At 43.2% G+C, this 26214-nt stretch overlaps 1 protein-coding gene across 1 annotated transcript in view; it reads left to right on the forward strand.

The window, feature by feature from the left end:
* The first annotated feature begins 10204 nt into the window (after nt 1–10204).
* The window catches only part of LOC111139478 (unc-51 like autophagy activating kinase 2), an 18856-nt gene continuing 2846 nt past the window's right edge, over nt 10205–26214 (forward strand). The window contains exons 1-5 of the mRNA XM_022491745.1: nt 10205–10365; nt 11577–11669; nt 12794–12835; nt 23099–23131; nt 23424–23460. Of these exons, the coding sequence (XP_022347453.1) occupies nt 10276–10365; nt 11577–11669; nt 12794–12835; nt 23099–23131; nt 23424–23460 (295 nt within the window). The 5' untranslated portion in view covers nt 10205–10275. The remainder of the gene's footprint in view (nt 10366–11576; nt 11670–12793; nt 12836–23098; nt 23132–23423; nt 23461–26214) is intronic.

The following is a 26214-nucleotide window of genomic DNA, read 5'->3' on the forward strand; positions in this document are numbered from 1 at the left end:
ATTTAAAAAAAAGGAAAGTGGTGTGCCCAGGTGTCTCAGTCGTTGGGCGTCTGCCTTTGGCTCAGGTCATGATCCCAGGGTGCTGGGATCGAATGCCGCATCGGGCTGCCTGCTCATCAGGAAGCCTGCTTGTCCCTCTCCAGCTACCCCTGCTTGTGTTCCTTCTCTCACTGTGTTTCTCTCTGTCAAATAAGTAAAATATTAAAAAAAAAAAAAAGAAGAAGTTTCTTGTTTTAAGCAACTAACTGTTACAATGTAGCAAGAGATTACTAGAACAGTTTTTATTCATCTTTGAGAGGCTACTGAGGACAGGGACCTAACCTAATCATTTCTGTATCTAGGGTGATGTTAAAAATATCTAACAGTATTTTTTTTTTTTTAGATTTTATTTATTTATTTGACAGAGACAGAGATCACAAGTAGACGGAGAGGAAGACAGAGAGAGAGGGGAAGCAGGCTCCCCGCGGAGCAGAGAGCCCGATGTGGGGCTTGATCCCAGGACCTTGAGACCATGACCTGAGCCGAAGGCAGAGGCTCAACCCACTGAGCCACCCAGGCGCCCCTCTATTTAATATAAATAATTTAATTATTTATTTATTAATTATATTATTTAATATAAATAATGTTATATGTTAATATACAAGTATAATAATAAATTTAAACATCCTGTTTTATTATCTGAGTAAATGAAACAATATACCACAAAGCTTCCTTTTTTTTTTTTTTTTTTTAAAGATTTTATTTATTTATTTGAGAGAGAGACAGTGAGAGAGAGAATGAGCGAGGAGAAGGTCAGAGGGAGAAGCAGACTCCCCATGGAGCTGGGAGCCCGATGCGGGACTCGATCCCAGGACTCTGGGATCATGACCTGAGCCGAAGGCAGTCGTCTAACCAACTGAGCCACCCAGGCGTCCCCACAAAGCTTCTTATTAGCACGTATACGATGTAGCATAATTTATTAAATTACTTTGAAAATCGTGAATGATTTGTTAATGTTTTGAAATTGTTGGATCATCATTTCTCTGATGTGGCTGACTGTCACTAGTTAAATGAGGGCTCTGTGCAGACCATGCTTTAACCATAGAGAATATAGTAAACTCTCCTTAGGAATTCTCCATTAAATTGGAAGTCATAAGGTATTTCAGTATTCTTAATTTGAGAATAATTTCAATATTCTTAATAAGTATCAAATGTCTCTTAATATTAATTATGTTGTTGGGGTGCCTATGTGGCTCAGTTGGTTAAGGGTCTGCCTTCGGCTCAGGTCATGATCCCAGAGTCCTGGGATGGAGCCCTGCTTGTGTGTGGGGGGATCTCTGCTCAATGGGGAGTCTGCTTCTCCCTCTCCCTCTGCCAGCTACTCCGCCTGCTTGTGCCCCTCCCCCGCCTCCTCTCTCTCAGTAAAATAAATAAATAAAATCTTAAAATATTAACTCTTAATCCTTTCTTAATCCTTGTAATAATCTCAGAGATTTAATTTTTTTTAAAGATTTTATTTATTTATTCAACAGACAGAGATCACAAGTAGGCAGAGAGGCAGGCAGAGAGAGAGAGAGAGAGAGAGAGGAGGAAGCAGGCTCCCTGCTGAGCAGAGAGCCTGATGTGGGGCTCGATCCCAGGACCCTGGGATCATGACCTGAGCAGAAGGCAGACACTTAACCCACTGAGCCACCAGGCACCCCAATCTCAGAGATTTTTTTTTTTTTAAAGATTTTATTTATTTATTTGACAGAGAGAGATCACAAGTAGATGGAGAGGCAGGCAGAGAGAGAGAGAGAGAGGGAAGCAGGCTCCCTGCTGAGCAGAGAGCCCGATGCGGGACTTGATCCCAGGACCCTGAGATCATGACCTGAGCTGAAGGCAGCGGCTTAACCCACTGAGCCACCCAGGCGCCCCCCAATCTCAGAGATTTTAAAAATATATTCAACATCTTTATTATCAAGTATATATAAGATTATTTGTATGTCGTATTGAATCTATTGACATAATTTTATGACTTTTTGTCCGTCCTCAATCCATGAGGCCAAAATATCATTTGAACAGTTTCAGCATTTGATAAATAGAAAGATTTAAAAGTTTACTATAATTGTCACTTGTGTATTAAATAATTTCCTTATTATGTAATTAAACAACCAAGATTTGCCCTTGGGATTGATTCTTTCTTTCTTTCTATTTCTTTCTTTTGCAGGGGTGGAGGTGGGAGAGGAGCAGAGGGAGAGAGAATCCAGGCCCAGCACAGAGCCTGATGTGGGGCTTGATCTCACGACCCTGAGATCACGACGTGAGCCAAAATTAAGAGTCACACACTTAACTGACTGAGTCACCCAGGCACCCCTGTTTTATTTCTAATTGCATACCATCTCTCTTTATTTCTCTTTCACCCACTCCTTTGTCATAGTTTCCTGTCCTCATGTTTATATATTTAATCACTTTTATCCTGGACTTAATTAATCCAGCAGTTCTCAAACTGTTTAGCTTTAAGACCCAACATATTTACTGTATTAAAAATTAAAACTAGGAAACGCAAAATAAATTTATTCTTAATTTATTTAAAGACTACAATAATAAGCCCATTAGAAGTGGATACAAATAACATATTGTAATAAAAATAACTATATTTTCCAAAACAAATTTACTAAGAAAAGTGCCTTTTGCACTTAGTGCCAATATTAATACAACGTAAAGGGCAACTCATATTTTTATGAAAATACATGGAAGACATCACAGTCTGACCTCATGGAAACCCTGAAATGGCCTGAAATCTTCAGGAATCCACACTTTGAGGACCATTGAATTGATCCAGCAGTTTCAGCAATATCTTGTAAAGCACTGACTCTTCTATTATTTTTTTTTAAAGATTTTTAAATCTCTTTGAGAGAGAGAGAGTAAGAGAGAGAGCATGAGATGGGGGGGAAGCAGACTCCCTGCTGAGCAGGGAACCCCATGTGGGGCTCCATCCCAGGACTCCAGGATCATGACCTGAGCTGAAGGCAGACGCTTAACCGACTGAGCCACCCAGGCGTCCCAAGTGAATTTTTTTTTTAAGTGATCTCTACCCTCCTGATGGGGCTCAAACTCACGACCCCGTGATTAAGATAGGCGCCCGATAGGCACTCTACAGACTGAGCCAGCCAAGCACTCCAACCGATATAATTTTTTAACTGCTTTGTCATTCTAGGATCACAGCCTATCGAGATCCAAGTCTTCATCCCGCTGTCATTATTTCAATCCCTGCTCTCAAACATTTTATTTCCTTCCCCCTGCTGTTTATTTGCACAGGGTAGTAAATACAACATTTATCAAGGGAAGATTTGAAGTGTGTTACTTGATTTGCAAATGTCTTGCATCATCCGGTGATGACTGAACACAGTGACTAAGCATCACGTGAAAACATCTGGAAGTTTTCTAAAACTTTGAAATGCTAGACTTTCTCCCTAGCATGACACTGGCACCACAGGTGCAAAACAAAATGAGGTTTTCACATGCATCTTCCTCATTGAAACCATTTTTCCGGAGCACTGACCATCAAATTCAATATATGATTTGATTTGATTTGATTTGATTTCTTGAAGATTTTATTTACTTATTTGACAGAGAGAGAGACAGCAAGACAGGGAAGACAAGCAGAGGGAGTGGGAGAGGGAGAAGCAGGCTTTCTGCTGAGCAGGAGCCCAGTGCAGGGATCAATCCCAGGACCCTAAGATCATGACCTGAGCCGAAGGCAGACACGCTTAACGACTGAGCCACCCAGGCACCCCTATGATTTGATTTTTAGATGCTATTCCCGTTAGCATCACATCATCTATAAGAACCAGTAAACAATCTTCCAAGCCTTCAATTATACACTGTAAGTACAGGATTAAGATACATGTACGTGGGGTCCATGACCAGGTGATGGCAGGCCTGGGGGAGATGCACCAGTGCCCTAAGGGTCCCCGGCCAGCCTTGCAGACGGATATGGAAAACAGTTTCAGGAGAAGGCCAAATGTCTTTGGGTACAGTGGAGCAGTTCTTCCCCAGTGCACACCTCTGCAAAATAAGGGCTCACTCACTGGACCTTGACCTACCAACCAGCTGGGACCAGGAGCGGGATAAGGTGGAAGCTTATGGGGCAGCTCATGACCAATGGGTGTGATGTGTTCAGGAGGATGGAAGTCTGCTGCGCATAAGCCCGGAGCTACAGACCATTTCCTCCACTTCCAGAGTAGAGAGGGCTCTTTGGAGGGACATGAATTCCCGCATCACCCAGAGGAAGGGCAGGGCCACCAGAGAACCAGATGAAGATGAGGAAGAGGCAGACAGCAAGGAGGAGATGGAGGTCACAGTTGGGGATGTGTAGCCGGGACACAAGGGGTCTGCCCCCAGCCTGAACCCTCTGGTCCAGACTCCCAGACTATGAAGAGGATGGAATCCAGGATGGCCAGCCCATCGCTGGGAGAAGGAAATAAGTGGAACTGGGAATGGTTTGTGCCTTTGTTTGCTAGTTGTTTGTGGGAGTTTTCTGGAGGGTTGTGGTCCTTTGGACTGGTTACCCCATCCCTGCCCTCTGTCCCACTCCCCTTCCCGTCCAGCTCCCACCAGAGGAAGAAGAGCCCTAGGGTCCTTGGTCTTGGGATTGATGGGACCTGGTTCACCACACTCCCTTGCTGGTTTCCCAACACAGTGCCTCTTGGGAGGGGGATGAGTGGGTGTGGGTGTGGCTGGAGAAGCTACACGCTGATTGACAGAGGGCAGGTGCCCTTGGGAAGAAACAGGAGAGGCAGGAGAACCAATACTCGGCCTCAGAGAGACATTCTAACTATTCAGAAGAATTTCAAAGCTTAGTTTCTTGGCCCACCCTAGCAGCCTGGTTGTTGTTGTTGTTCTTCTTCTTCTTCTCCTCTTTTAAGTTTATTTATTTGTTTTAGTAATCTCTACACCCAAGGTGGGGCCTGAACTCACGACCTCGAGATCAAGAGTCACATACTTTTCTAAGCCAGCCAGGCGCCCCACAGCCTGGTACTTTTGCACAAATAAACAGATGGACAAATGGAGCACAGCAGCCCTCTGAAAGTTTCCAAAATAAACTGTTTTTTTTTTCCTTGAACAACAACAAAGCAAATCAAAAATACTTGTATGGGAAACAATAGGCTTGTCATTGACAATGATAGAAATTGTACAGCCTGATCCGTAAGTTTTCCAAAACACTGGAGTTGACTTGGAGATGTGTTGCCCAGAACTCGGGGAGGAAGGATGCACCGCCCGGCTGGGGAAATTCGGTTAGCCTTCGGTCAGCCTGGCCCACAGGGGTCACACTTGCAGCTCAGGCCTATCAGGTGATGAGGTGAGCTGGGGCATTCTGGCTCAGTGTAAGTCAAGTCTGAGGCTTCGCTCCAGAGCCTTCTGCTGCCGTGGCCCAGGCTTGGTCAAGCCTGCATCCCAGTTCTCTCTCTGCCAATGTTTCTCCCAGCCCCTCCTGCCACCTGTGTTAATTTCTAATAATCACCTTGCGCCTAACTCCGGGTCAGCCCCTGTTTCTGCAAACCCACTTGGGACAGGGTTTTCTCATTTCAGTCGATATGCATTTCACAAGAGGGCGCAAAGCTCTAGATCACAAGGATATGTCGATAAAATATTTCTTTTAGGAGTTTTAATATTTCAGTTGCTTTATTTGGAAAAAACTGACTCATGATGTTCCTTGCAATTTATCTCAGCGATGTTTGCAAATATTCTGTATTTTGCCTGTTAGCATGAACAGAACATTATGGCTGTTCCTAGGAAATACATGTTTAGCAGTTTTAACTTAAAAAAAAAAAGATTTTATTTATTTATTTATTTGACAGAGAGAGAGAGACAGTGAGAGCAGGAGCACAAGCAGGGGGAGTGGGAAAGGGAGAAGCAGGGGGAATGGGAGAGGGAGAATCAGGCTCTTGCTGAGCAGGAAGCCGGATGCGGGGCTTGATCCCAGGACCGTGGGATCAATGACCTGAGCCAAAGGCAGACGCTTAATGATGGAGCCACCAGGCACCACCAGCAGTTTTAACTTTAAACGATCCAAACTGTGAGCACCATTTGGGTCCAACAGTTATGGCAATAGCAAAAATAAGCTACTCGGGATCTTGGGTGAAATAATCAAACTGCTTGTCATTTTAGAAATGCAAATTTTATTCCAGTTCTTGAACAATATGGAAAGATTCTCCTTGCTGTTGTCATATTATCAGAGTTGTCATATTACCAGCAAATACCTGGGCTGAAGCCTATTTTGGGTATAATACCGAAAGAAGTCTGTTTATGATTCAGAAGAATTGTGACTATGATATTTCCTAAAAGCTTTACAAAATATATCCAAGTCTTGTTGTCTCTTCATTTTATGTGTTATTTCAATAATTTATTATAAATTCATGCATGTATAAATGCCAAAGCCCTGCATACTACCTATTCCCAAGAATTCAAAGCCTCAGCAGCAGGATCAGAGTAGAAACAATAGAACTGAAATAGAAGCAATGATGTCATTTGAAGAGAATGATAAACGAGCGATTCTCCTAGACCTCCGGTACCTCCCTGCCCAGGAGACTGGGCTGCTAATGTTCCTCACATTTACTTTTCCAAGAGGCGCTTTTCTCACCATGACATCCTACAGCATTTGGCTGATGAAGTTTATACTAGAATTTATGTTAGTAATTCATTTTACCTCTCATTGGGGTTACTGTTATGCAGTTTACTAACTAGCACTGACGCATTTCAATTGCTTATCAATAGGCACATTTATACTCATGCGCACACACAGAGTTAAACTGGACAAATTAAGACCAATGAAAGTGATTCAGATTAGTCACGCTGAGTGATTTCAGAAGCAAACTAAAATCCCCCTTGCCTCCATTCCTGAAGAAAGCTTGGATTTGACCCATGGTAAATACTTTCTGGGTTGTCCGTCTAGTCCCTTCTTCTGGGAGCATCTCTCTGACCTTCCTCCCACCCCACCCCCTGCCCCACCTCTCTGTTGCACCTGCGGACTTGCCTTGGGAACAGTCCTAGTTACACAACTTGGATTGCCTCCCTCATCTCCAGTCCCTGGCTTTAAGATGATTGTTCAGTGCACCTCATCTAAGGTGGGTCAATCAGAATCCCTTCCTTAAGAATTTGGATTTGAGGGGCACCTGGTGGCTCAGCTGGTTAAGGTCATGATCCCAGGGCTCTGCTCAGTGGGGAGCCTGCTTCTCCCTCTGCCTGCTGCTCCCCCTCCTAGTGCTCTCTCTCTCTGTGTCAAATAAAATTTGTAATGTCCTAGTGTGGAGATGTAATTTTTTTTTAAAGATTTTATTTATTTATTTGACAGACAGAGATTACAAGTAGGCAGAGAGGCAGGCAGAGAGAGAGGAGGAAGCAGGCTCCCTGCGGAGCAGAGAGCCTGATGTGGGGCTCCATCCCAGGACCCTGAGATCATGACCTGAGCCGAAGGCAGATGCTTTAAACCACTGAGCCACCCAGGCGCCCCTGGGGATGTAATTTTAATGACATTAATTATAAACAGCTCAAAATTGTATATTAATTATAGTGAGCATCAACTCCTAGTGGATAGGACCTTGTGAACAAGGCTAGGTTATGAATTATGTCTCATGACAAAAGGTCCGAGACACAGATTTGTGTAAAATATCCATTGACTTAGATGACAAAGGGTATACCTGTCCTCATCTGGACAGTGAGGTGACCAGCAGGAAAGTCAGAGTGCTGCTCCGGGCTGGTACTAACCCCCAGAGGGGCGTCTTGGCACACAGACCCTGAAGGCAGCATCTTCAGCCACTTCTGGGCAGCCTGGGAAAGTACCCCCTGTGCTCCCCGAGATGCTGACTGTCAAGTACAACATGGGAAAAGCTGTCAGACCTAGTCTAGATGTATACCTCTCCATTGCTCCCTGCTATCCAGAAAATGTATGCTAATTGTTCCTGTAGGGAACAATTCTGGAATTGTAGAAAGAATAGGAAGAATTCTTCAGACATGTGTTTGATAAACCACCCTTATGTGGGTATAGATGGTCCATCCCTGGAGCTGAACAGCTTTGATTTTGTTCACAGGAGAGCTACTGCGGGAGTACACAGAAGAGGAATGGGGGAACCGTCCTGAGGGCACCGGTCTGGGATTTGGGAAGTACCGCCTAAAGCTTTGACTTCACTTTACTTACCTGGCAGTTTCTTAAATTGTTCTTTGGATAACCCAGGCACTGGTTAAATGCTTCACACGCTTAACTCACTTGATGGACCTGATGAGGCAGTTACTGTCTTCATTTTACAAGTGAGGAAACTGAGTCACAGGAAGTTATAAGTGACTTATTCAGAATCCTACAGCCCATAAGACGCATTCCTGAAGACCTATTTTTTTGGTGGTCGTGGTGGGGGGGATTGGCACATTAAATCCTATATTCCAGGGCACCTGGGTGGCTCAGCCTGTTAAGCCTCTGCTTTTGGCTCAGATCACGATCTCAGGGTCCTGAAATCAATCCCGCGTCTCTCTCTCAAATAAATACAAAAAATCCTTTAAAAATATCCTATACCCTATTTAAATATACATATTTAAACATTTACAATAAAGAAGCTTTCAAACAGGGAAAGAATCATTTCCAGATGAATTTTTGTGTCTCTGTGCATATTTGCTTCATTTGCTTTTCCGTTTGGAAGGCTCCAGATCTCCATAGTGTCTCTCACTCACCTGGGCTAGATTTTGAGATAGAGGTAGAATGACGTAGGTATGCACAGAAGTGATAGAAGAGTTCCAAGACCCTACATTTTGAAGGTTTGAGGAAGGGAGGTTCTTCCTCTGAGAATTCCAGCTGGAGGTTCTTAGGGTCTCTGTGCCGCCTTCAGTTCAGTTTGCCGCGATGGACCTGGGGTGGGAAATGTAATTCTGGTGGTAGGGGATAACCTGAGCGCAAATATATTAAACAACTGAACATACCGGGATATATGGGGTCTGAGTTTTCTAAGATATTTTTAAGTTTATTGTCTATAAAAAGGTTTTGTAAGACTCTTCCTTGAGGAAAGTTGCCAGGTAAGTTCTTTTGACACTTGAACTTCAATAATCAGGGAGAAAAGCAAGCTCCCTTAAAGCTATTCAAAGGTAAGCCTGAGAGCAAACTAGCAGGATATCTGGTGGCTAGAAGCAGGGGTTCTCATTATTAGGGCCGTGGAAAATGTATTCAATACCGAGTCTGCGTGCATAAACATTTCTCCGGGAAGACGGTCTTGAGCAGTCCTCAGCTTCTCACAGAAGTCAAGGCACCCCCAAAATGTGCAAAACCCCTGCCCGACCACATCTTCAGGGACCCTGGGGAGTAAACCCAGACAGGTCGGGGAAGACACGCAGCTTGGCAGCACGACCTCCGCTTTCAGAGGGAGCGGGGAAAGCCGGACTCTAGGATATGCTCCTTTGCTCTGATCGGTTCCCTGAGGTCTGTACTGCGCAAGAGATGCCCGGTCCCTCCTGCAGTTGGGGGTTCAAGACCCGCTTTTCCGAAGCCCGCCTCCCAGTGGGCTCCAGCCCGGGGCGTGGCAGGCTCGAATCTGCTCCCAGGCCCAGCACGAAGGCTGCAGCGCGTAAGGAGCTGTGGTTCCAACGGCTCGCACCCTCCTTCCCCGCCTGGGCGAGGGACTCGGGGACCGGCCTCCATGGCAGCGCCGCTCCCCGGGATCCGCGCGCACTCATTTTCCTGGCGGAGGGAGCGGGCCTCGGTGGGCGCTGCGTCCTACAAGACGTGCTGACGTCGCGGAGGTCCGGCAGTCGGCTCGGGAGCTGCCGGCGCGCGCGTGTCTGTTGGGCCCCGCTGCGAGTCAGGGAGGCGCGTACGGACGGTGGTTGTGCTGGTCCTAGGGCGGCGGCCGCCTCCGCAGCAGCACTCGGGACTGAGGGGGCCGACGCGGCCCGACTAGCTGGGAATGGGGAGGACCGAGCCCCGCACCTCTCCCCGTCGCGCGTGCGGCTCCGGGGGCGCACAGTGACGGCTGCGGCGCCCCTGGCCGGGCAGCGCTGAGGCCGCTTCGCCAAGGGAGCCTTCGGCCGGCGGCGGGCCGGGCCATGAGGAGCGGCCGGGGCCGGGCCAGGCCTCGCTGACCCCGGCCCCGCGCGGAGGCCTTCCCCGTTTCCGCTCCGGCCTCTCGGCATGAGTGTCCTCTCGGGCCGGGGGCCGCGGCTGCCCCAGTCCGGCGGCCCGCGGGCGCGCTCCGGGCCGGCGGGCCCGCGGTGCTGAGCCCGGCCCGCCTCGCTGCAGCCGCCCGCCCGCCCGCTGTATGCCCCGGGGGCGCGGCCATGGAGGTGGTGGGCGACTTCGAGTACAGCAAGAGGGACCTCGTGGGACACGGGGCCTTCGCCGTGGTCTTCCGGGGGCGGCACCGCCAGGTGAGCCCCGCCGGCGGGGGCGAGGCCGGGGTCTAGTGGGCCGCGGCCGGACTGGGTGATCCTGAAACTTGGCAACGCCGCGAGCGCAGAGGCCCCCCGGGGTCGGCTCGCCGCCCTGAGGCCTGCCATTGTGCGCGCTGTCAGTGTCGCGGGGTTTGTTTTGGTCGGGCGAGGATTGTTTTGAGGCCGAAGCCGCTAGGCAGCGCTCCACCTACCGACGGGCCGCTCGGCCTCTGATTTCCTCCTTGCAGAGTGCCTGGCAACTGGAGTGCACTTAGGGGCTCACCGCCCTGGCCCGCGGGGACGTGCCTTTCCACCTGAATGTGCCCAGGATACGAGTCCGAAAGGACAGTACGGTCCCCTGCCCAGCTCGGGGCTCGGGCGTGGACGCACCTTAGGTTTTTCCGCGCCCGGGGCTGCCAAGGCTTGTCACTTTTTGAGTCGATAATTGCAGACCCAGCGGAAAACGGGCTGGTTTCCCGTTAGCCCGAGACTTTCTCTAACTCGGGGCGGGGTGGTATCGCATTTCCCGGCGTTGGTTCCTCTACGCGCGGACGAGCCCCGTACCACCTTCCCTTGGTGGGGTTAGACTGGAGGGTGGAAAAGATGGTTGGACGCTTCCTTTTTCCATCCCAGTAAACATGAACGCAAATTCAAAAATGTCTTAAAGCTCTTGCTGTTCCACAAACAGGGTCCCACGAGGTTTTCAAATCAAAAAAATTTGGGAAGAGCACGTAGGGAGTGGAAATAGAGGCGTTTGAAATAATCAAATCCTTGTTGTTCGCAAGGGGCCTGTTAAAAGTGGGCTGGTTTTTTTTTTTTTTGCTTATCAGAATAATAAAAACTTACTTTCTTTTAATATGAGAATAACCGCAAACTCAACGGAAAGTAATTAAAAGAGGGCTAAATCTTGCCAGGCGATCAAATACCGCCTTCCAGTTTATTATCTGCATTTCTCTGTAACTTTAAAGTGGCTGTAAACTTTGTCCTTTATTTCACTTCCTGCTGGTTACTATGTGGTCTTCGTAGTTACTGTTTTTAGTGGCTGTCTTGTAGGACATTAGCTTTTAATTTATGAAATCCTTTTCCTATTGGAGATTCAGATTCTTTTCCATCCCCCCCCCCCAGTGTTTATGAATTTGCTAAGAACACCTTGTAGATGATGTTTCTGTAAAACAATTTCCCGAAGTAACACTACTTTTCCTTTTCAGAAAACTGATTGGGAGGTAGCTATTAAAAGTATTAATAAAAAGAACTTGTCAAAATCACAAATACTGCTTGGGAAGGAAATTAAGATCTTAAAGGTATGTTGCTTTATGTGGTATTTCATACTGGGTTAAAACTTATTTTAAATTAATGCACGATGACATCTTTAGTAATTTTGGCCCTTGGAGCCAGGTTTGAGAATTTTCACCTGTTGCTCTCATTTTTGCATGCTCTGTTTTTTGAGACATTTGAGTATTCGGAAGCTATTTTTAAGAATAGATGTTTGTGGCCTGTGGCCAGCACTTAGAGGGATTCTGTGAAGACTGATTTTAGCTTCTAATTTCTTCTTTTCTCTAGTTATTGTGTTACTGTTTGAGAAGAGGCACAGTCTTCTTATCCGTTTAGCCCTTCTCTTGATCTCTTTCAGGTGACACTTAAGTATTGGGGGGGTAACTGGAGGGGGGAATAGAATCTTTTTTCCTTGTAAATCGAAAAAAAAATTTATTTACCTCGGAAGTGGTCTTTTTAGATCTCTCACAAGCAGTGTTATTCAAGTGAGGTGCTTTGGGGAAAAAAATCGTCACCCAGTCAAATATATGTGGAAAATCCTGTTTACTGCATACTTCTTAGAAAGTCACAAAGCACTTTGCTGAGTAAAGAAAATCTGAAAAATTGTGCAATGAAGAAACTGGCTTAGGTGTATTTAACTCTGTTCCCCAAGCTGATGTAAACATAAGAGCTCTCACCTCACACCAGCTTTCATCAAAACTACTACTCTGTGGAGAGCTTTTTGTTAAGAATTACAGCTCTTTGAGCTAAGAATCGTGCTTTATTTTCTTTCAGGCAAATAATGTACTCTTAAAAAGCACTTTGGAATTTCATGCCTTTATTGCTGTTAGAAATGTATATTGAATTCGAAAGACCCCCCAGAGAGTCTGGTCCTACTAACTGTGACATTTATTTTGTCAATGAGAGTACTCACCTTGTTAAGAGTCTAAGAAACGATCTTGGTGAAGAAGCATTTAGGGTTCAGGTAGTTTGATTAGGCACATTTCCTCTTATTCTTTGTAGATTGAATTGTTCTAATCCAGTAACGGAAGTGTAGTATATAGAAAGAGTATATAGTACGTGTATGTGTGTGGACACTTAGTATTTATTTGCATATTAAGATATATTTATTAGAGCGATCACACATATTTTAAATTCTCAATTTCCTTAACAGGAACTTCAGCATGAAAATATTGTAGCACTCTATGATGTTCAGGTACCTCATCCTCATTATTATTATTATTATTATTATTATTTCTTAATTTGCATGTCAGTAAAGAACTTTGCTATTTCTTACAAATTTAAATGGATTGTAATAGAAATAGAAAATTGCCTTATTCTTGTTGGAAAGGTATATAGTTTGAGTTACATGTTTATTAACTAAAAAACTGTTTAAAGTAGTGTAGAGGGATAGAGGGAATAATGTGCTGCACGAGTATAGTTATAGTTGTACTACAGGAGTAGTGTTGCTTTAGGTCAAGGAGAGGAATACTGATACCAGATCTAACATTTCTTTTTTTCCCTACCATTTCTGTAATAAATGTAGAAAGGACTGTTGTGGGCTATTTAAAATCAGAGCTTTATTTTTACTGCAAAAACAACATTTGTTAATTGTAGAGGTATTAGGAAAAAAATAAAAACAAAGAAAGCATACATATTCATCCCCTGATATATTTGTGTTTATCACCGTGGCATACAATAGAGTTGAATTTTATTTGGAGGTGGGAAGGCAAGGTTCTGAGGTTCTCTTCTAAGGCAATATTTTTCCCCTTGGAAATCCTTTTAAAATGCCCAATTTTGGAGAAAATTACTATTTTGGGAGGGGCAGAGCACCAGAGTAAGTAGTTGTCTTATATTTAGGGGCCATATTGTGTTTTAAATTCTAGAATCACTCTTGTCTAGTGTGGTAGCCACTGTGTGAGAGCCACTGTGATCTGAGATCTGCGGGCGGAGGGAGGGGGTGCGGCAGACTCGGCTTCTCCCTGGATTCTCACTAGGATTCTCACTAGGACTAGGGTGCTTGATTTACTTTATTTCCTTCTTTTGTTTTTCTTAGTCTGGACAGTTGAATCCCAGTAAAGTAAATGGACATGTTATATGAGCCTGCTGTATATGTTTCTAGCTCAAACCTTTTCTGTGCACACTTCCATTACTCGAATTCATTTGTTTTCTAAAGCTTGGAGTGACTACTATGTGCCAGGCATTGTTCTAAGGATTAGGAATAAAGCTGGGAGTAAAACAAAGTCCTTGCTTTCAGTGTGCTTAATTTTAGTGGGGTGACACAAAATGGACTATGAGACAAAAGGACAAAACGTCCTTCATGTGCTTCTTTTTTGCATGTAGTGACTTTTCACATAGTCCTATCGTACTACGAAGTATTTAACTAAACCCATGTTACAAGATGTTTCATTTTTTTTCCATTGTAGAAAGTGCTATGAGGATAATAAATAAATTCTGAGCATAGCTTGGATTCTTTATGTTCAGTTTCTAGCGTTGGAATCACCAGGGCAGATAAGTAGCACACAGAGTTGTAAAGTTTTTGACTGTAGTGTGTGATTACTCTTCCCCCCACGTTGCAATTTAAATTTCGTGTGCAGACTATGTGAGTGCTATGGGGTGTGCTCATTATCTGTTTAAATAGGTGTAACTCATTCCTTTAAGAAATTGAAAGCAGCGTAGCAAGAAATGGGAAAAAACTTTAAAGTCAAAACTAAAACTTAGCTCACCATCCCTGGTTGAAATGTTGATTCTCTTCAGAGCTGTTTGTGTAGTTCATCTTACTCTCTGGAGACAGAGGGCACCAAGTGGTACAAGTCAGTGCCTGGTACAAAAATCGTTTAAATAATATTAACTCATAATTTCCCATTTTTTGAGAAACACAGACAACCCTGTCAATTGCAGAGGAGATTTGGCTTTCAGAAAATAGAGAGTATACTTAGATTTCATTCTATTAGAAAAATGTTCTTAAGCACTAGCTTTGGTTGTAGAGTGAGATATTTGGGAGTAACAAGTACTCAGAAACCTGAATTATCAAACAATCAGGAATTTTAAGATGACTGCATTAAAATGTTTGTATTTTGTGCATTGTATACTACTAGAAATACGTACATTTATGAAATATCAGTCAAATACACTTTTGAGCATTTGGCTAAGGAGTAAACAGTCTTGACCTAATATTTTAGATTTGCTTCCTTAATTGCTTACAGTATGTTGGTAGAGACAGTACAGTAATTTTATCTACTTGAAACAAACATTGTTTTTCCTGGACCATCAATTTTGGAGATCTGTCTAAAGTTTATGGATACACTTTTATAAATTGAGAACTTCCAACACTGTAAAAAATCAAGTTTCAGTTTAGATGACACTTAAAAAGCAACATGCTTTCCCTAATGAAAAAATTAATATATCCCCATTTAAAATAATCATTGTGAACATGAATAAATTAGAAAAGAAATAGCAATTTTCAGAGATAAATTGAGTTTTCAAAATATATATATATGCAGCTATAATCATTTATACTTAGATTTTTAAGCTTTGCTTTGTGAGGGACTTTTAATAGTATTTTTGTATAAATGCAACTCGTTTTATTAGACTTAGTGTATTTTGGATACCTTTTCATATCAACATAGTACCATAGGGCTAAATGATAATTACTTAAAACCCAACTGTGGCCATTTGAGTTGTTTCTTATTTTTCTCTGTTAGAAACAGTGCTGCAGAGAAAGCTGTGTACATATCTTTGCTAATTTAAATGAGTGTTCCTGTAGAGTAAATTCCTGGTCATGGAATCGTCTGGTAAAAGGTATTAGCATGTTGCCTTGCAGAAGGTTGTGCCAATTTATTTTGATTTAATGACCTGGTTAGTTTTTTTTTTTCCTTAAATCATTAATGCATTGACATTTTCATGTTTTATTTGCTTTTTTGTATTTCTTCTGTGACTTTCCTTTTACCATTCTGTGATGCTTTTGTTGTGTTCATTGTTCTTACTGATTTCTTTGTAATTAGTATTTCTTGGATCAGTTAATGAGAGTATACAGGAGTAGAGTGGTAAACAGAATAGAAATGGTCCTTGCCCTCGTGGAGCTTCCAGCATATTGGGGAAGAGGACACGAAGCAAATAGCTACTTATTCTAAGTGTGCACCATGCTGTGAAGGAGAAGAGGACAGTTAAGACCTTTGAGAAGAAAGCGTATGGGGGTGGGGAAGACTTGGTGAAGAAATGGTGTTAAGCTTGATGGAAGAGTGGGAGACGGCCAGGCTTAGGTAGGTGGGAGAAGGGCAGGTAAGAGCCCCAAGCAGAGAAGTCTTCTGTGTGAGCAGACGGGAAGGATGAGAGCTTGAGGAGCTGGGAGAAGCCTGGGTCAGGGGTGGGAGTGCAGGGGTGAGGGGAGGGGAGTGGTAGCTGGTGATGGCCTTAATGCTGGCAGGGGCCACAGGCAGTCTTGATTCTGACTTCAGTGGCACTAAGGCACTGAAGACTTTTAAGAGCAGGAGAGAGATACCATTTCTGTTTTTCAAAAGATACCTATCTTTGAGCCTTCTGGGCACGAGATAAGTATTGTCAGGAGTACTTCACCGGCATACTTGTCAATTGTCAGGATAAATATCCACCACTAGGTAATTTTTAGTGTTGTGAGGAAAAGATGATTCATTTAATAAAATGGTGCTGGCAAAGCTGAGTTGTCTGAGAAAAAGTAGTATGGATCCCTATTCTCATCATTTTCTTTCTTTTTTTTTTTTTAAGATTTTATTTATTTATTCGACAGAGATCACAAGTAGGCAGAGAGGCAGGCAGAGAGAGAGGAGGAAGCAGGCTCCCTGCTAAGCAGAGAGCCCGATGTGGGGCTCCATCCCAGGACCCTGAGATCATGGCCTGAGCTGAAGGCAGACGCTTGACCAACTGAGCCACCCAGAGCCCCAAGAATCTTAGAATAATATTTAGATGACTATAATTCAAGAGTTGGAAAGGTATTTTAAATCAAGAAACTCAGAAGCTATAGAATTTTTCAAAAGTTGCCTTATGGCAAATAGTACCATGAACAAGTTGACAGCCATAAAAAGGAACAAACTTGATACCTGCCACAGCATATGAATTTTAAACATTAGCTTGTGTTTCAATGTCCCGATTGGGTGGGGGCCTGTGGTGCAGGTCCTGAAAGAATTCACTCAGCGTGGAACAGTGGAGGTAGACGTTTGCTGAATATGCCAAAAGGGAGCAGCATGCAGGACGGAAGGGAGAGGAGGAGGTCTTTGGAGGAGGCAGTGGTGGGGGCTGTAGTTATAATGCAGAGTAAAGAGGTAGGGGCACATATGGAACTTTCCCTTTTTTGGTAAATGTACATGGTTACGTTGGTCACTTACGTTCTGTGGCCATTTTGAGGCAGGTCGCTTAAGGAGCCTGTTTGCAGTGTGGTGGTCACTGTGGGTCTTTCTGTCTGGCTCACGTTTCCATTGCTCAAGCCTGTTGCCTAAAAGTGGCCTCTACAGTGCTGAGGAAAAGAAGCCAGCCATATACAGCTCCCATATATGATTCCTTGTTTGTGAGCTCCGAGAAGAGGCAGAACTGAGTGAGAGTGGTAGAAGTCAGGGAAAGGCGCAGGAGAGGGTGGTGCCTCAAGGGAGCTGGACAGCCAAGGGGATAAAAGAACTTTCTGGGATGATGGAAATGATCTGTCTTTCGATTGGAAGGGTGATTACATGGGTCTCTCCATTTGTCGAAACCCCTGAAATGTGCACTTCAACCTGTGTATGTTAATGAATATACATTATACCATAATAAAATTTTTAAAAAGAGGAAGTATTTACAACACAACAGATACCAGGCTAATATCTCAAACATATAGATCGTCTCACAAATTGGTAAGGAAAAGATAACCCAAAGAGACAGTAAGCAAAGGATACAAATTGTTGGTTCTCATAAGAGAAATAAAGATGGCTAATGTATGAAATGATATTCATGAACAAGTGGTCAGGGAAATGTAAAGAAACAGTGAGATGTCCCCTCTCACACATCCCTTTGGCAAATTAAAAAGTGCCTCAGTTCCTTCTGGTGGAAATGAGGAGGAGGTGTACAGTGTTCTCATGGATCGCTGGTAGAAATGGGAGTTGTTAGAACATTTTTGGTATGCTGTTGGACAATATTTTGCTTCCACACCCTGTAAGAATATTCTTAATGTCGCAGTCAGACCAGTCCCGGTGATTATGTAAGTCAGGGCTTGTTGGTCCTTTGCTCGGGCTCTGCAGCAGCTCCCCATTTTTATCAAAGTAAACGCCCAAGTCCTTATTTGCACAACATGACCCTATTATCTCTGACCCAGCTCCTAGTTCCCTGGGCTTGCTGCTGCTGCTCTGTCCACAGGGGCCTCCAGCATGGTCCCCGTAGCAGTCCTTTCTCAGGGCCCTCCTCTTCCTTTCCCCTAAGGCCTTTCTTCCCAGGTACACCGTATATATGGATATAGACATATTCTCAGCCTCTTTGAGGTCTTTACACAAGGGTTATGTTTTCAACAAATGCATTTCAGCTTTCTTCAGCCACCCTCAGTAGAATTGCAGTTCCCTCCCCAGCACTGTCTCCCTTCCCTACTTGTTTTTCAAAGCACTCATCACCCTCTAACAGATTTTATATACTCAATTCTTTTGTTTGGTGTCTCTCCCTGACTCTTACCTCTTAGAATTGAAGCTGAACGAGAATAGGGCATCTGTCTCTATCCTCACCACCTAGAACAGTGTCTTGTATATAGTGGGCAGTTAAAAAATATTTGAATGTTGCCATTAGAAATACACACTTTTTACTACGAGAAAGTTGTGAAAAGAAACATACCAGCTGGAAATACTGACTATTTGGAGGGGTGGAGATAAGCAAAAAGGTGGAAATGGATTATGTTAAAACGTACAAAAATGTAAATATATGCCCTGTTTGCATGTGAGTGTACGTATGAAGGCGTAAACTATCAGGTCAGTCTCAGATGGTGAGATGAAGGTGACTGTTTACTTCTTTCAGATGTGTTGTATCTTAAGGTCTTGCAATAAACACTTTGTAATTGAGGAATAAAAGTGATTTTCTTTTTTTGTAGGGGAGTATTCACTTCTGCTTTCTTTCTTTCTGTAATGCTTGGGCAGTCTTCTGATTATGAATTTGCATTCCAGGTCCTTTAATGCCAGTAAGGGAGTACATACATTTAAACATTTGATTTAACCATTATGGTTAGGAAAAGGGATATTCTCTGTTATAAATCAGTGGGCATAGGTGGCTGTTAAAGTATGTAAACCACTAGCTATTCTGGAGAATGGGCAGGGGTGGGTACGGGGACACCATGGGTGAGGGGTCTGGGTGATAGCGGTGGCACCCCTGGAAATGGAGAGGCCTAGACGGATGGGTGAGACATTTAGGAGACAGGGCTGATAGTAGCTCTATGAGGTGAAGAAGAGGAAATCTGAGTTGTCAGCTCTTTGTTATATGTATTGTTGTATGTTTTTCCCAGTTTGCCTGTCTCTCTTCTGGTGGGGGGCAGTAGGGAGGAGGGAGTTTTTAAGCATCTCTTTGGTATATGGAATTCTTGTGTAGTAGTATTTGGCCATCTGTTTTTTTTTTTTTAATTCTTTTTTTAAGATTTTATTTATTTGAGAGAGAGAGAGAGAGGGAGTGCATGAGAGGGGAGAAGGTCAGAGAGAAGCAGACTCCCCGTGGAGCTGGGAGCCCGATCTGGGACTCGATCCCGGGATGCCAGGATTATGACCTGAGCCGAAGGCAGTGGTTTAACTAGCCCAGCCATCCTGAGGCCCCCCATCTGTTCTTTAATAGCCTCTAGGTTTCATATCACGTAGGGAGTTCTCCACTATGAAATTATAAAAATGACCCTCTGCCATTTTCTTCTAGTCTTTGTGGTTTTGGTTTTTCGTATTTATGTCTTTGGTCTCTGGAATTTATGTGCAGGGAAATGATATAGGGGCTCATCTGATTTTCAGAAGGGTAACCCAAACTTTTACCTGTTGTTGAGTACAACTGCGGAAAAGGGTGATACCTTCTGTGGGCCTGTTGCAAAGAATCAGACAATTTAAAGAATTACAGGCAAATCGAGTTTAGATTAGGGAAGTCCTTTGTTATCACTTATTAAGTTTGTAACTGGGGCCCCAGGGTCCATGAGCACCTGGCGCCGGGAGTCCCGAATGGACCAGGTTTGACCACTCACCACTAACAAAATACAAAGGCAGAGAAATGAGTGGTGGTTAAACGAGAAAGGAGCTTTTCAGTGCGGCCAACACTGGGAAGACAGCCTAGAGTAACTCTCAAAAGACGGTCTCCAAAGTGCTGAAAATACTTCAAGGTTCATGTAAGGAAAATGTGGGGCAAAGATTGGTTGATACATGCAAGTGGACAGGAAAGGCCACCCTTAGGTGACCTGGGGGCTCTCCGAAGGTCACCTGATTAACATAACAAAAGAGCCCTTCACCTCTCATCCCTTAGGAGGTTACAAGGATTTTCTTTCTTCTTTTACGAGTAACCCATAGGAGTCACCTAAGGGGTGGAGAATGAATCAGGAAGAGTAGCAGACAAATGGTGAGGGGTGGGTGTCAGGAGTCCAGACTTTGCTTTCAATTTTTCTCATGCTCTTTACTGAATTGTTTTGTTACTTTAGTTTCTCCCCTTCTGATCCTGAGCATCTGAATTCTGCTGGAAAGGGCACCTAGTCATGCTATCTGGTTTTTAAATTCACTTTGTCTTTATTGTTCTTTCAAATTACAGAAGTAATAGGCCCTTGGTGGAAAAACAATTTAAGTAGTCTAGCAGTATATAAAGTAAAAAAGAGATGCCCTCTGCTGATAGCTCCCTTTATTTCTTTTTCCAGAAAAAACCCACTGTTGTGCATCCTTCAAAAGACTTTATTTTTTATTTATAAACACCGCCCCCTTGGTAAAGGGAGATGATAACCCAAGCTGGCTTACTCATAGGATGCTCTCAGGCTGGCTAATACAATGTAAACCCAAGGAGAATAATCCTGAGGATTGTGTTTTTAGTTGAACAAATGGTTTTTTAAATTTTCATCTAAATTTTTGTATTCTGGCATAGAATTCTTAATAATAATACCTTGCTTTTTTTTTTTTTTTTTTTCTTCTTAGGGATTTTCTGTCTTATTAAGGAGTTTGAGTAGGGAAATGATAAATTGACATTCATTGTGTTTAATTCTGTGGATGGAAGTTCCCCGGGGAGGAGTTGAGGATGAGGATTTCCTGAGTTTTAGTCCAGGAGATCAGATGTGTGTTCAGCTTTGGGATACCCTCCGTGGTCTGGCTCACAGGCCCATTGGCCTCGTTTCTCAGCCTTTCTTACCCTCCAAGTACCTCTTCGAGTCCCACCCTAGTTCCTGACTACCATCGGCGTTTCAGTTTGTCCGCAGACACCCTGAGTGGCTGTTTGCTCTTTTTGCGGACTCTTTCCTGGCTCTCGGAGCTTACTCGTGCTCCAGATGTCTTATATGCTTCGCTTAAAACATGTGCGCCATTTTGTAATGGAGGGGGGTGTTCAAGAGAAAATGATCGAACCTTTGGAGGTTTGTATGGCTTTAAATGTGGGCAAGAGAAGACTTGCATGAGACATCAAGGATGTTAAAATATTTCTTTCCATGTCTTCGTGTGGAGTCAACAGTTAGCCCTCCCTAAGGAATTCCTAGTTGTCTCTTATCTTCAAGTAGTTAGGATGTGGTGCTATTGTATGGTAAAGCAATACTGATTTGAGATAGTATTTTTGTACTTCATACTTAGGGAGATGAAGACTGTGGTTTAATGAGATTGTAGTATTTTTAGGGATGGTAAGGCATTTTGTTATGGATTTGATCAGGTTAGATGGCTAAACATAGACCGATTCACCATAGACATGATTTAGCTAAATTAGAAATGTATTTTTGTTTTTGTTTATAATAAAAGGAAATAAGTATTTCTTGCAGACTTGCTTTTCTGGCCTGCTGGGAGCTGACGGCTCTCCACTTCCTTCCTGCTCATGGGAGTGCTGCTGTTTAGGGAAACCAGCTGTCAGTTTCAGGCTTTTGGCTTGGCTCTCCATGCTGGGTGTGATCCCGCTTGGGCAGGACTGTGGTTCCTGGTTCCCCATCACAGAGCAGAAGGCGCTGCCATTCTTTTGAACTTCCAAATGCCTCCGTGTGAGGGCGGCGGGGGCTGGGGCTCAAAGAATTGGGTACAGTGTGTTTGAATTTTTTGTCTAGTCCTCTGGAGAATTAAGTGAAGTAAATCATCCCAAGCCACAGAGTTTCTTGCAGAACGTAATTTAGCTCTTGACTTGTGGCACCCAGACCCTTGGCGAACTCCGTGAAACCACACTGTGGCCATCCCTGTATGGCTTCTTGTTGCACAGAAGAGCTGTAGACTAGAAGCACTGAGATGCCAGTTTTTATTTCGAGTTAGTGTGACCTGATAACTTTATTGATAAAATCCAATAAAAACAAATAGTTGTAAAAATGAAGTTAAGAAAGACCTACAAACAGCTGTCCAAAGTTTTTATTATTAGGTTTAGCAGACATAAAATTATTTTGTTAAATTGCTTTAAGCCTTTTAAAATTTCTTATGTTTAGTTTCTATAATTATCTCATGTGGGCTAGTACCAAATAATTCCCTGATTGGTGCTGGTTCTTGAACTACACTCTGAGGGATACTGCCCTACCTCTCCTCTTATCCTCTGCCAGAACTCCACATTCTTACATTTAGGATATAAGTGAAGCCAAGTGGTTTTGGGAAGGGCTATATCTTGAATCACATGTGAACACTGTCTCCAGTTAGGCTATAGGAAGCACAATTTAAAATTTAATTAACACTGTAAAAATTATTATTGAACAATCAAGAAGCCAGTCTGTGAATTACCCAGGCAACGGATCTGGATATCATATAGTATATGACTTTGAGAGATGTAGTAAAATTTCTGAAATCAGTTCCTTAAAAATCAGTATGTTACCAAGACATGTGAGGAAATAAATGTCTTTCCTTTGCCAACAATTCCCAGATAATGTGATTGCTTCTAAATAAACATAAGAATCAGAAAAACAAAAACCTAATCATCCTGGGTCATGTATTCCAGAAATCAGATTGTGCATTTAGCATTGCTAGATAGGATTATGCAATCATTGCTCAAATCGTAAACTTTCCAAAGTGGAAGTGCTTTTCTGAGGAGCAGAGACTCCTTCCTGCCCCCCACAAATTTACCATAGCTATGACCGAACAATGAATCTTTCTTTAGTTCTTTCCATAAACAAAATTGAGCAAATGACTATATTAGTGTCATCAAAACTTGGCTTGGCTTTGAAGTTGGGATGCTTAAATTATTGTGTTGGGATTTTAAATTTCACTTATTAATAGATTTTGTGATTTTATTTTACTTGTTAAATAATAAGTATAGTATTTTTATTAACTGCCATTATTTTTTAAAATTTGTGCTTCATTCTTTCTCTAAATTCTATTTAATGTTTACTTTTCAGGAATTACCCAACTCTGTCTTTCTGGTGATGGAGGTAAGTAGTATATGTGCTGTTTAATTTACTTCAAATTCCTACTGGTTAATATGTACTTTAAAGTGGACAGTAGATTGTTGTTTGAAATTTTGAATTAATAAAGTCCATTTAGTGACTTAGATTCTACTTTATAAGGAATATATAATTTAAAATCTTTATACCATAATTCTTGATTTTTCAGGCTAGATTTACATTATATAGAAACTATTTTTAATTAAAATTAGCTGATCATGATTTGAATTAATCTTGAATCAGTTTCCTTATTGTAATTATCTTTTCTTTTATGTATCAGTACTGCAATGGTGGAGACCTGGCAGATTATTTGCAAGGTAATTTTTGTCTGTCAGTGTTCAATAAAGATAGTGCTGTGGTCTGTTGAATCCTCAGAGTTACTTTCAAAATAATGCTGACCCTGTTTTCTGCACTTGTACAAAAATGTTCAATAAATATTTGTGTATCTGTTTAAGTGTGATTACTTTGCTGACCAAATGTTGTTTATTGTGGTTTTATTCCTAAACTTGTGGATAAGTGCTTCCCTCTCTCTGGTACTGTTGGAGAGATGAGTCCTCTCCCCAAGAGAGAAAAAGACCAGATGGTTCTCATCTTCAAGAGACTCTCCTGGGTTGCCAGCAGTGAATGTTTAGTCCCTTTCATTTCTTTCAAAATTTAAAAAAAAAATCACAATGCAAAAAATATACCTAAGAATGTGTTTATCAGTGTGAATCTTTCTTGTAAATTAAAAAGTTACAAAGGATTAATTAAAAGTAACATTGAAATTTTTCGTGGCAGAGGTAAGATTTTAGTACTAGATGTGCTTGAAATTCTGTATCCAGAATGTGTATGGGCAGGATGGATATAAGGCATTCAGATCAAAATGTGTCTGTCTCCCACAAGTATGTTTTAAAATTGTGTTATGTGAGGCCAGCTGTTGATCCCTTAAAATGCAAGGGAAATATGCAAAAAAATCTCAACCTCCAAACTGGTCATGGTGGTTGGTGGTGACCCTAAGACTTACAAAGGGTGTGGACAGTTTATGAGAACATAATTAAAATGTTCAATTTCACCTAGTAATTAGGGAGTGCAACTGAAAGTGAGCTTTGAAAAATCTTTGAAATATGAAACATCACTGACTTTTAAAAGCTGCACAAAGATTAATAGGAAGAGCCCTGGGAGTGTTGCCCCTGTGCCTGCTTGGTGCGGTGGTGGGTGAGGTGGCCCCTGGGCGCCAAGCTCCTTGCAGCCCATGGCGGCGGCGGGCCTGGGTGCATAGGGGACAGCGGCGACCCTAGGACGCCGACGACCATGGACGCCACACGGTCCACCGCCAGCAGAGCTCCCGCGGCCCGCATACATCAGCTGGCCGGCTGGGCACCGCAACTGCCACCTCGGAGAAGGAGCAGAGCGGGAGTCCTGTTCGTCCTGATGGGTGAGAGGCAGGCCTGAGGGGAGCAGAGACCCCACCTGGTCCCGCGCGCTCCTGCCCTGAAGGGACCGATGCTCCATGGCTCCTGCTTACCCGGGCCAGTCCCGCCTGCCCTGCCCACTGTGGGCCCTTCGTAGTAGCTGAGCAAGAGCGGCAGGACCCCTCCGGAGCCAGCATGCCTTAGGGAGGTACTGGGGACAGAGACAGTGTTTGGAAGCTCGGTTTTTGGCTGATTGTTGCGGAAGGAGAGGAGGGAGTGAGTGACTGAAGGAAGGAAGGGAAGGAAGGAGAAGAAGGAAAGGAATGAAGGAAGGAAATTGGTATCCCTGCCTCCATTTAAAAAAAAACATAAATAATGGAAGCCCTGCCTGAGTCCTTCCCTAGTCCCACTCCCGTCCTTACTCCCTTACCTTGAATTTGGGAGTTTATTGCATGTGTAGTTTTGTGTTTTTTCCAACTAAGATTCTTTTTTTTAATCCTTATTTTATATATATCCCCCAAATGTCAGTTGCTAGTAGATAGAATGCGGTGAGACAGGCACTTTCATTGACCATTTGCGGAAAGAAGTTCAAGCTAGAAAACACCCTGCTTCTGCCTGCCCAGAGAAAATCTCAAGTTCCTTGCCGGTCTTAGTGATCCGGGGTAAAAGCACCTTCCACCGGGGTCAGATGGAGTGGCTCCCTATCAGTTCGGTGCCCTCATTAGAGTATCAGTTTCCCTCAGTAACAGAAGTCCTCCTCGCTGATGCAGGCGCTGCTGCTGGTGTCGCGGACTTAGGTTAGCTTCCGCAGCAGTTTCCTGCGTTATGTTGAGCTCCTATTTGATATTACAGAGCAAGAGTGTTGGAACAGGAGACCCGTGAGTGAGGCCTTCACGAGCTTGAGTGTTGGAGTCAGACAAGCTTGTTTACAGCAGGGCCCCCTTCACAGCGTTTGACTGCTATGGTTTTGTTCAAGTCCTTGATCCGCTCCCTGGTCCCTCTCTGCCACAGTCCTTAAAGGAATCCCTTGTTGTTTGAAAACACTTGTAAAGACATAGAAAAGAAATCCAGACCTCAAGGAATTTTCCAGAGTTAAACCACCCAGTAAGATAGCCACCAACCTCATGGGGCTACAGAGCTCTTATTAAAGTGTGGGCTAGTCTGAAGACAGTGTGCAAATGTGAATGTATTTGATTTTGAACATTTCAATGAAGAAAGCAATAATATCTCACTGAGGATTTTATGTTGATTACAAGTGAAATTGTTTTGGGTATATTAGATTAAATATATGTTATGTAAACCTGTTTCTTTTTAGTTTTTAAAATGTGGCTACTAGAAAATTTGCTTTGATAAGTAAAATGCCATTCACATTTTCAAAAGACAGAAAGCAGATTCTATGGACTGTAAGTTAAAAACATTTTAAATTAATTAGCAAGTCGTACTTTAACATGCATTCTGGCAGGATTCATTGGGTGTGGCAGCTGTGCTGAGTCTCCTCCCTCTGGGCTAACTTGCTCAAGAATTTATTTATTTGGAACAGTTTTGATGTTGGCCGTGCCTTTGAAATACTTAGTTTTTAACATGCGAAATTCAGTTTATGGGGTTGTGTTGAGAAGTATGCATTCCATGTTCATAGAACTATGTGAATGTTTACTATAGTTTGTGTTCAAAAACAGCTTA

Source organism: Enhydra lutris, unplaced genomic scaffold (assembly GCF_002288905.1).
Source record: "Enhydra lutris kenyoni isolate GAN:26980312 unplaced genomic scaffold, ASM228890v2 scaffoldscaffold109, whole genome shotgun sequence".
NCBI lineage: Eukaryota > Metazoa > Chordata > Mammalia > Carnivora > Mustelidae > Enhydra > Enhydra lutris.